We start from the raw sequence: 11817 nt of genomic DNA, 5'->3' as shown, positions 1-11817 counted from the left end.
TCAAAGGGCAAGTCAAGGAACAACCAATACCGGATTAGCGAATGTAATCGACATCAGGTAAATCTCGAAGGGAGCATAGTTAACGGGAGAAAATCAAGGGCTCGCCATCGATATCATTCAATGAGGGAATATTCACTAATATTAAATGAGCGACCGTTGCAGAAAATATTTGCATTCATGTCCTGTCATTACTCGTTCATCAATGACTCTTTTATCATCATTTAAGGGAGCTTAGTCCTAGGATCTTGTTTCCCTAGTTTAAGCTATAAATACCAGGCTGAACAGCCATTGTAAAGACATGAAATTTTCTGCATACAAAGGCTTTATTTTCTGACTTTTGCTCTCAGTTTAACAATTTCATTTGCACTTTATTGTTACTCTCACTTTTGTTCTCGGAAGCATTGCGTTCCGGATCAGGCTTGTTGTCTTCTTTAATTTCAATTGCTAATCTCAATTTTAATCTTATTTCCTTATCATTCTTGGATTAAATCAATTCGCTTATTTATAAACCACATAACAAATTTAGCTGTACCATTTTCCGAGTAAACAAAAGGCAACCAATCTAAATCAATCCATCATAGAGCTTCATTATAGACAAAGACTAAAAAAACATTGGAAGATATAAAACAAACTAGTTAAGAGCTAGTCGGTGCTGAGCCTGGGCTCGAGCTCAAAGTGGATAAGTAATACTTTTTGAGTTTTGATTAAAATAGAATAATATATGGTACATTCTTAAATTTCTGCTAAATCTCCACTTAGTTCTCCTCGTAAAAAACAATTCGAGCAAACTGAAACTACACAGCGAACTTAAAATACAATCATGGATATGTATTCCTAGGGACCTGTTTCTTCTTGCTAGTCCATTTCCAAATTCTTCGGCACATGCTTTCCAATCTTGTATTCATCTCTTTGACTCCCGAATTGGCGAAGCGTGTGACATATTTCAAGAGAACTGCTTAAAAGCCACGCTAGTGCATACACATTACATTTAGACAATACATGGGGAAAAATAAGCAAATCTTATATGTCTTCAGTTGTCTTTGAATGATAGTGTGTAGTGCCAACTAATGTAAGCCTTTCTCAAGACTATCGGTTGTAGACTTTGCAACAAAAAGACTAAGAAATCCCTATAAGCTATAGACCAGTTTAACAAATATATATGTCTTTGCTGGAAAACAAGTGAAGCCAAAAGGTGCTCACCATACTGCTTGAATGTACTATATACAAATCTATGTAACAAAAAAGGAGATTTCCTTGCACATTCGTGTTTCTGAGCCTAAAATTATGTTCATTTATGAGATTTTTTTTTTTTAAAATCTCAATACCTATTATCAAAAGGTTATATATTATTTTAAGTGAATATCTAATCTTTAATTTGTATACAACCCGATAAACGGAGAGCAAGAAAGTTTTGGTGTATAGCGCAACTGTCAAGTTGGATCACTCATTTGTCATCTTTTATCATTTTGAATAATGCAGAATTCAAGAGGAACCATTTAACTCATATAAGGCCACACAAGCTACCAACCAAATGATTTTACAGCATGAAAATTAAACATCACCAAACAATAAATTCCTATATATCATCTGCAATTAATTGGTAATATTACCAGAATTTGTATCTCTTCTCAGACAATTCAGTTGGTAAAAAAGCTTCCCGGTGTCTTGATGAAGTATGGTTGTTATTCCCTTCAAATTTACATGGTGAAATGCATTTTGCATTCAGATCCGTTAATACACTCTCAAATTACATAATGATGTTATATGCTTATATTAGAAGGCTCTATATTTACGCTGTACATTTTGGTGAAAGCAATAGTTCCAAGATCAAACATCCATAACATAAACCATTTGGTCCCACTCTAACACGTCACCATTGCTGCTACAAAGTAGACCATAACATAAACCATAGGTAATGTATCAATTTCACAGGTGCCGAAAGCTGCTACAAAGTAGACCATAAAAACATTCCTCAATCTCTAATTAAACACTCAGTTTTACAAAGGACATAATGACCACAAACTGTTTTATCAGGGTCGAGGCAAACTATAATTTATCCTGCACTTGAGAGAAAAAACGAAAAGAAGGTAAGCACTTGCATCAAATTCATAAGCTGAATATTACTGTCCATATAAAAATAACTGACATCTAGTCTACCAGGAACCTTGACCTTGATAATGACTCTGGCTCACCCAGAAATTGAGTTGATAAAAAATAAAGCCAAACAAATAGTTAAAATATATGGAAGGATGCATAATCTATAAATAGAACATACATAGTCATGGGAATAAACAGAATCAAGCTGCACTTTGTAATAAAATTTACTAAGCTTAAAAAAAGAGTAGAGGAACACGGAATGCATGAGTAACCATTACAACACATGCAGTCCCAACTCTAGAGTACATAGTCCAATTAGATAATACAGATACAGCACCCTCTAGTGACTTTCGTTTATATGAGTTTAGTACAACATATGTCTTTCCTCACCAGCCTCCAGAGTAATGGCCTGTGTTCAAGTTCAGGGTGAGAATCTGCTAGCATTAACGGAATCGTATACCAAGCTCGTAAGCTTGAAGCAACAGAATCATCTCAAAGACATAGGAGAAACCATATGTGAGAAGGACTGCCATCTTTGAACTTCATAACAACATGTCTTGGTATTACTCTATCAAGCTAATGATATCCTCTCATAAATGAAGCGCTCAATATCTGATCAAAGAGTGAATTTTGCATGTTATTCAGAATACATACAGTAGCAGCAAGAGTAGCAATGTGGATTTTAACGAGAATGTCAAAGGAGGAAAGACTGTTACCTTCAGTTTGAATCACCAAGGTGTTTCGAAACAGTCAAAGTTAAATTAATTTAGAGAAATAAGTCTAATTTAAGAAACTTAAAGTAATTAAACAATGATCAACCTGACATTGCATGTTTATCAACTATATTTGGCCAAATGTCGTCTAATTAATAAAATAAATTTACCGGACAGTAGTAAGATCATATTATTATCATAGTGTTCTAATTTCTTAAATATTATTAAGAGACTCTCTGTGATTGCATTTAGATACAACTCATTCTCCATCATGTCATTAAGTAGCTCCTTTGTCGTTCCAATCTAAAGCTTACAGTTGGATTATAACAAGATCACATTCTACAACAACAACAACAACAACAACCCAGTATAATCCCACAGGTGGGGTCTGGGGAGGGTAATATGTACGCAGACCTTACCCCTACCCCGAGGGGCAGGGAGGCTGTTTCCCGGAGACCCTCGGCTCAAGACAACAAAAAGAGATGAAACATTAGTACAATTAATAAACTCATACTTAAATAACACAAAATAACATAAAATACATAAAATAACAAAATAACAGCAATGTAAGAATTATAGGAAATACGGGAAAGATGGAAGGTATGCTAATATCCAATAGATAAATCCTTGCATCAGTAGCTGATCAGTAGCATCCTAAGATTAACTCCTAACTGGCTAGTCTTACTCTAGTGCGCTATAGGAATATCCACAACTTCCCCTTATCCTACAACTTTAATGGTCGACCTCCACAATTCCCTGTTAAGGGCCATGTCCTCAGTAATCCTAAGACGCGCCATATCCTGCCTGATCACCTCTCCCCAATACTTCTTAGGTCTCCCTCTGCCTCTCCTCGTGCCCACCACAGCCAGTCGCTCACACCTTCTCACTGGTGCATTAGTGCTCCTCCTCTGAATGTGCCCGAACCATCTGAGTCTTGCTTCCCGCATCTTGTCCTCCATGGGGGCCACGCCCACCTTCTCTCGAATATCTCCATTCCTAATCTTATCCATCCTTGTATGCCCGCACATCCACTTCAACATCCTGATCTCTGCTACTTTCATCTTCTGGATGTGTGAGTTCTTAACTGGCCAACACTCGGTCCCATACAACATGGCAGGCCTAACCACTGCTCTATAAAACTTACCTTTTAGTAACGGTGACACTTTCTTGTCACACAGGACTCCCGTCGCTAACCTCCACTTCATCCACCCCACACTTATACGGTGTGTGACATCCTCGTCGATCTCCCCGGTCCCCTGAATAACTGACCCAAGGTACTTGAAACTACCACTCTTAGGGATGACTTGAGAGTCAAGCCTCACTTCCACTCCCGCTTCCGCCGGCTCAGCCCCAAATTTACACTCGAGGTATTCCGTTTTCGTCCTGCTCAACCTGAAACCTTTGGACTCAAGGGCATGTCTCCAAACCTCTAGCCTCTCGTTGACGCCGCGTCTTGTCTCGTCAATTAGGACTATGTCATCAGCAAATAGCATGCACCATGGCACCTCCCCTTGAATATGATGCGTTATGACATCCATCACCAGGGCAAATAGGAAAGGGCTGAACGCAGACCCTTGGTGCAACCCCGTAACAACCGGAAAATGGTTGGAGTCGCCTCCTACTGTCCTAACCCGAGTCTTAGCTCCATCATACATGTCTTTAATCACCCTAATGTAGGCTACCGGGACCCCTTTAACCTCTAAGCAGCTCCATAAGACCTCCCTAGGAACCCTGTCATACGCTTTCTCTAGATCGATAAACACCATGTGAAGGTCCTTCTTCTTATCCCTGTATTGTTCCACCACCCTCCTAATAAGGTGGATAGCTTCTGTGGTAGATCGCCCCGGCATGAACCCAAACTGGTTGTCTGAAATAGACACCGTCCTTCGCACTCTCATCTCTACCACTCTCTCCCAGACTTTCATGGTATGACTCAGTAATTTGATACCCCTATAGTTGTTACAACTCTGGATATCGCCTTTGTTCTTATACAACGGAACCATTGTACTCCACCTCCACTTTTCAGGCATCCTATTAGTCTTGAGTATAACATTCAACAACCGAGTAAGCCATTCCAACCCTGTTCTACCCACACACCTTCAAAGTTCAACCGAAATTTCGTCTGGCCCGGTAGCTCTGCCGCTCCTCATCTATTACCAAAAAAAATTCCAAGAAAAGAGCCTAATTATAGTTTGAGTATGACATTAATATAATTCTTTTACTATGATTTACCGGCCTACTTAGTATTCTTTTAGTGGCGGAGTAAAAATTGAAAATGCACATGTTTTCAAGTGAATAAATTGAATCTAAAATTCATGTGCTGGTGATAATATATAATGTTCAGGTGAGAGCATTAATAGATAGTGTTACAGAACGTGCTAGATCTAAACATCGAGAGAAAAGGAATCGTATTTATGAAATGAAGCTATGCTGCAGATATCTATCTAATCAACAAATGCAGTCATTAGATTTTCCTATTCGACTTAATTTTCTCAAATTTATGCTTCTATTTTCAGTGCATCAACGAAAAACTCAACGTAAAAGGAAATTACTAATGCAAAAGATGCTTTTGCGGGCTTTCAGAAAAAAATTATTAGCAGCGTTCTAAAAGATACATTTACCTTCCACCGGGTCATATACGCATGCCCCATTGTTTTTTTAATAGTGTAGAAGGAAAAGGTTTTATGTCGCCTAAGCCTTTAAATTGTCATGTATAATCAACTTTGACATTTCTTCTTGCAAGAACAACTCACAAGTTAACTTATAGAAACTAATAGGATGGACCATTAAATCACACGGAGAAAGGAAAAATAGTGCTATTCTACTTCAGGACTAAATAATTAACAAGAAATTAGCCAAATTCACATGTGTAATAAGTGTTCCCAAATCATGACTACTGCCTTACTAATAGTGATAAAATTTCATTGGTTTCATTTTAAAGAATCCATTGGTAGATTTCCACCGAATCCTGTAAGTAAACTCATTTTTTCAAGTATTAGAAAATTGATCATGTCACACAATTCCCCTTAGTTGGGACGGGAGGTTCAACAGATTCATGTTAGTTAACAAATAAGAAGAGGTCAATTATGAGCGTATAAGTTATGTACACTGAACATACAAAGAATGATTATGCTACCAATATAATTAGTTGGAAATGGGGCAATTAACTTTTTTTTTTTTTTTTTTTTTACAGAAGAGATTGATGAACCCTAAACATCTTTTAACTAAAACCCAACAAAATTGAGCAAATAGAATCCTCGGAGTTAAGTTTCCATTGACACTATATAGCAACAATAAAATTTAGAAAATGGCCTCACATGAAAAAGTGAAAAAGTGATTTATAAGTAGAGCACATATCCAAAAGAAAAACGCAAAGTTGATAAAAGAAAACATGTGGGGCAGGAGTAGAAAAGAGGAAAAAGCACATCAGAACATTTTCACCGCACAGAGTAGATACAATATCAAACTTAACTGGGAAAGAAAACCAAGAGAGAATAGGGGTGTGTTTGGTATAAGGGAAAATGTTTTCGTGGAAAATATTTTCTTGGAAAACAAATAGTAATCTTATTTATTTTTCGGTGTTTGATACGCAAATTAAGGAAAATAACTTTTCAAGAGTATTCATAAATAATTTAGATATAATAAACATGAAACCATAAACTTTCTAACCAACAACCTTCCGAACCCACAAATTTCATAAACTTTCGAACTATTAAACTTTCAAAACCGCGGAATTTCGAACCCGTAAACTTTATAATTTCTAAACCCGTAAACTTCAAAACACATAAACCTCCGAACTCATAATTTTGAAACTTGTAAAATTTTAAACTTTAAACCGATAAATAAAAAAATTAAAACTGAAAAATATATTTAAAAAATATATTTTTTCGGGGGGGGGGGGGGGAGGGGGCAATAAAACCAAAAAAATAGAAATTTAAATTACAGAAAAAAAGTAAATTTTTTTTTGTGCGGGGGGGGGGGGCGGTGATAGGGGTGGGTGGCGCAGAAAAACGAAAAAACAGAAATTTAAAATTTCAAAAAAAAAAATAATTTTTTTTTGCGGTGGGGTGGGTTGGTGAGGGTGGGAAAGGTTGAGAAGGAATTTTGGAAAATGTTTTTCCTATTGGAGGAAAATGAGTTCATAAGGAAAATATTTTTCAAAATATTTAAGCCAACCAAACATGGGAAAATTGGAAAATATTTTTCGAAAAATATTTTCCTCCGTACCAAACACACCCTAGGTCTTTCAATAAATCAGTAGTTAGAAAATACTCTGCCAAAAATGAAAAAACCAGGTAATACGGACGAATAGGAATACAGACGATGCCAATCAGACTATTATGAAATTAAAGTTCTAAGTGACGTAAAAACTTAACTGCTCGCACATGAATATCCATCCTTATTCTTCTTCTTCTTCTTTTGTTTCACGACACATTAATCGGAGAAATTTAAATAGTCGTCTTCTCCAGTTTTGTTTCGATTTGAAGAGTTATACTGGAAAAAAATTCAAGCCATGCAAATTGAATCCTAAGTATACTCATGTGTGACCACTGCTGAGATTTGAAGAGAATAGTTCAATTCTATGAGGATGAACTAACCAAAAAATCAACAACACAAACAAATGAACAATGCAGCTTTAATTCCAAACCTAACGCCAAAGGAAGAAAAGACAGACAGAGAGGAGAGAGAGGGAGAAAAATAGGGTAAGATAGGAAATTAAAGAGGGTGACCGGTGTTTTGACACGTGTCCAACAAAGCCAAAGTACACCCAGAACAACTTTAAAACACACAAATTATAAAATTTTGAAATGCCAAAAATAACCCTAAAGCAGGACTTCGTCGTCCTACTTATAGTAGTAATAAATAGTAGTAACATAGAAACTTTGGGTTTTTAGTTTAAATCATGATTAGTTCCTTAAGTGCTCAAGTTGGTTTTATCCATTTAACAAAATAACGTAACGTGCTCCTCCTTAGTGTCATGAAAAGATGCCCGTATTGCAAAGTTGACGTGCCCCAAAAATGAAAGAATTTTGACTGCTGGTAAATTTGGGAATCAAATTAAAAACAAAGTGAAATTTATGATGACTATATAAAAATTAATGCGGTGGAGGTTGAGAACTATAACGAAATAGATATCGTACTTGGACAATTTTCTGCTATCTTTGATGAATAAGCTTATTGCTTATGACATGCCATGTTCAGTGGAAGTGGAGGATCTGAATATGAACCATTGACAATTTTTTCAAACACCCATCTATTAGCAGCCTCAGTGTAATGTACACCATCCCAATTGATTCTTACTGTTGGATCTTTGCATGATTTTCCCAACATTATTTCTTTGCCTTTAACCTTGATCTTGCTTCCACATCCATGTTTCATGTTATAATTGTACTTTCCTCCATGCCCACAGCAAGCTCGTAGTGGATGCTCAAACCCTAAATTTCACCAACCATCAACAGCAATACTTTAAGACGTAAGATAAAATAAAGAAGTGACATCTCATGTCTTATTTTGTGTCCATTTGTTGACGACATTAACTTTTTGTTTTATACTATCTTATAATACATGTACCAAGTAGCCAGTTTCAAATTAAATGAGAAATTAAAGACGAATTGTTTACGTACCATGCTTGTTAGCGTGACTAATGAGTTCGTACTTAGCAGAATATACATCAACATAGGTAAGAGCAGCCAATGGAAGATCCTTTCGGAGCTGGACCACAGTCTCCTTCAATTTAGCATTGAAATATTGAGCCACCTTATTGAAGGGAGAGGCACATCCTGCCTTATCAACTTGTGCTGCCGTAATTAGCAGACGATCCAAGATATAAGGTAGACAACCAACAGGCCCAGTATTATGAATCCAAAAATATCTACCACCTTGATCATATATGTCCTGCCATTTTCACCACAACATAAATAGCAACCTCTGATCATGTATAGTGATTCATCTTTCAGTTTATTGCGACAAAGTAATAAAATCGAGTTTTGTTATGAAGATAACTCAATTATGCCTATATAGCACACAAAAAAAGCCGAAAATCATTAAATCCGATCTCGTAACACACCAAGTAGGCTGCCAAATGTATAAATTTGGCATGTACCTATAGACATGTTAGCACAATATACACGTGGCACCACTTAAAAGAAAATAAAAAACACATTTTTTGACGCAATCTAATACCATATGTCTTCCATCCATATTGCAAATCATGGGATTTTAAAATTTTTAGTGGGCGGAAAAATGGGGTTTTAATCCTTTTAAAGTGGTGTCACGTGAAGAATATTATGTATGGTGAGTTATTGAAGTGATAATCTACTTGTGTTTGTTGGACCCGATTTAATTTTTCGGTTTTTAAAATTCTGTTTTATGTGTTATATAAGCCAGTTGAGTTGTTTTGCCGTAAAAAAGAAGTTGTTTTACGACTTTGATGCAATAAACCGAAATTGAAACTTTCTCTTGGTACTATGCTAAATCTTGCTCTATATCAAGATCAGACAAAGGACATACCTTCATTACAGTCTTGAATTGATCCATTAAATCAGGCACATAAGCTCTAACTTGATCAGTGGTCATGTTAAGGAAGTAACCAGCAGTTAAATCATTTTGTCCAATGTCAAATGTGTATAAACCGTGGGAAAAATGTTTCTCCTTAGGCATCAACTGACTAAAGACATTCCCTGTGGATTAAAATTTTTCCAGAAATAATAAGAAGCTGATGAACTCCAGAAAGTTAGGCCAGAAACTATATGGTAATTATATATTGGAACACCACAAAAGAAAGAAGTATGAATGTCATATGCCATTACCTTTGCAACGTATAATCTGAGACCTGCGATGGAAATCGTTGAATTCGTAAATCTGAACGTTTAATGAAATAGGGCTGAAACCACTTTGGTGTAGAGTTGTGTTTTGGGGTCTGATTGTAGAACCAGCTGTGGCAAAGTTGGCTCCATAACTGAAGTTTGAACCAAGTGCATCTAAGAATGCACTTAGATGTGGTAATCCTAAGCTTTCAGCTGAAAAAATCCACCTCAAACGTAAATTATTGTAGTATTAGTTTTTAACTTCTATATACGGATAGACTAGTAGGAAAAAAATTACACCACTAGGTCATCGAAAAATTAATTAGAGGTAACCGTGTACGATGAGTGATATTAGTAACCTAAAAATAGAGTAAAAACTTCCTAGAACAGATCAATGTATATAAGTTAACTTTATACTCATTTTTCTTTGAGTTAATGAGAAGGGAGCCCAAAAACAGAAAAAAGACAAAGTTTAGGCAAGAATCTCTTCAATAATAACCTGATGAAACTCTCTGATAAAAATTACTTTAAACAGGGTTAAAACATACATGCACTTCGTATTGTTCACATCAGATTATACTATACATGATACATGTTTTCACATACATATTAAGAAATATTTTTATCTCATTTTATTACTTAACCATGGTAAACTAGTATAAACATCATATGGGGATAAATTTTATTTACCGTTCAAACATCATCTATACCGATTAAAATAGTGTAACGAAAGTATCGATGTGGCTTTACATATAAACATCTGATAAAATAGAAAAACCAAAACAACTGTTATCCTTCAGAAGAAACGTGTTTTGTTGTTAAAAAAGAAACAGATTTGTTTTCAAAAACAAAAAAATAAAAGTGAAAAATTATTGTTTTGAAGAACAGCTTAATTAGTTATTTTCAAGAAAAAGAATAACTCAGATAACAGTTAAGACTCACTCAATTGCAGAAAAAGACATAAGAAGCAAATTAGCGTCGGTGGATTCCTTTTTCAAAAATAAACGCGCCTTGCTAATAGAACCAAAATAGTCACAGTCCCCATATATCCCACCAGTCCTTAACTGATAAGGTTATTCAGAATACAATAAGGACAAACTATTTGTATAAATGATCGATCGCAATATTGCAAAAATATTGAGATGAACTTCGTAGTAAAATAGTAATAAGATGGACTTTTTTGTAAGGCAAAAATAATGAGAAATTAAGTGACAAATAATATATATATTATTACCAATAAAATCAATAACAAGACGACCATCAGAGTAGCGTCCGGCAGGGGCACCAAAATATGTCTCTCCGGCGGGCGGACCAGCCTGACCAAATGCCGCCGATAATCCACCCGTGTCGGAATTTGAGTCACCAAAGTTGAATATCGCCGGAAAATCACACTTGCTCTTAGCACCACTTGAAATTGGATATACAATTACTAGTAACACTAATACTAGAGGAAAATTAACTAGTTTTGAGACACTAACCTCCATACTAGGATTTTATATTCTACTACAAAGCAAAGATGATGAAGAAGAAGAAGAAGTCGGGGAAGAGTAGGATAAATAGATATGACAAGATTATTATGGAAGGGAAGTCTAGGAATACAGGAAGTCACGTTTAATATATATATATATATATATATATATATATATATATATATATATATATATTAGTCTTAGGTTACACAAACTCTCAATACTATATTGTAATTAATGTTGCTCTATTTTTTATTTCTTTCACATTCAATACTGTTCTTGAGGAAAAATATTTATGTACATTAAAAGTTCTGCAATTGCTTATATGATGAATTTGTAAAAGAATTGAATTTAATTCTTTAAAAAATTAGTTGATTCAAAGAATTATTTTGTTAAATTGATTAAAATATTAGTTACTTTTTTCTCAAAATTAGAGGATTTTTTTTTCTTGATTAAAATTCTTAATATTTAGCTCATTCTTAAACGAGTATATATGGAAGGACAATTTGGTCAGGATCTAAATTCTTGTACTTATCTTTTAAACACTTTAGAAGTAAGGAATCGACCCAAAATGCAAGACTAAGTAGTTTTGATAACAGATACCTCGTAGATTTTGAGTTGGTAATAACACTGCACTCATCTTTATGTTATAGCCAACTTTATCAAAAGTTATCTTATTTATACTTGACTTTATCCAATTTGATCATACTACAAATTCGGAAAAACTTCTAG

General features: G+C 35.2%; 1 protein-coding gene across 2 annotated transcripts; it reads right to left on the bottom strand.

Annotated features, from left to right (window-relative positions):
- Positions 1-1641: 1641 nt before the first annotated feature.
- On the bottom strand, positions 1642-11204 carry LOC104228866 (GDSL esterase/lipase At3g26430-like). 2 transcript variants are annotated; one of them, XM_009781414.2, is made up of 6 exons: positions 10851-11204; positions 9620-9829; positions 9321-9490; positions 8435-8705; positions 7952-8245; positions 1642-2058 (listed from the first exon to the last, which is right to left on the bottom strand). In XM_009781414.2, the coding sequence occupies exons 1-5, from the start codon at positions 11098-11100 to the stop codon at positions 7986-7988; spliced, it is 1161 nt and encodes a 386-aa protein (XP_009779716.1). In that variant the 5' UTR covers positions 11101-11204; the 3' UTR covers positions 1642-2058; positions 7952-7985. The 2 variants fall into 2 exon arrangements, with proteins under 2 accessions (XP_009779716.1, XP_009779715.1); XM_009781413.2 differs by lacking the exon at positions 1642-2058 and adding an exon at positions 2216-2709.
- Between the last annotated feature and the right edge of the window lie 613 nt (positions 11205-11817).

This window comes from Nicotiana sylvestris, chromosome 10 (assembly GCF_000393655.2).
Source record: "Nicotiana sylvestris chromosome 10, ASM39365v2, whole genome shotgun sequence".
NCBI classification, from domain to species: Eukaryota; Viridiplantae; Streptophyta; class Magnoliopsida; order Solanales; family Solanaceae; genus Nicotiana; species Nicotiana sylvestris.
Note: the sequence above shows the minus strand (reverse complement) of the source record. Positions and strands in the feature narration are given on the sequence as shown.

Bases quoted from the DNA above. Each gene is read 5' to 3' on its own strand.
- LOC104228866 (XM_009781414.2), bottom strand. From the start codon at position 11,100: ATGGAGGTTAGTGTCTCAAAACTAGTTAATTTTCCTCTAGTATTAGTG. The intron at 9,491-9,619 runs GTAATGGCATAT...TTTAATCCACAG, and splicing joins TCAGATTATACGTTGCAAAG to GGAATGTCTTTAGTCAGTTG. The intron at 8,246-8,434 runs GTACGTAAACAA...GGTGAAATTTAG, and splicing joins TAGTCACGCTAACAAGCATG to GGTTTGAGCATCCACTACGA.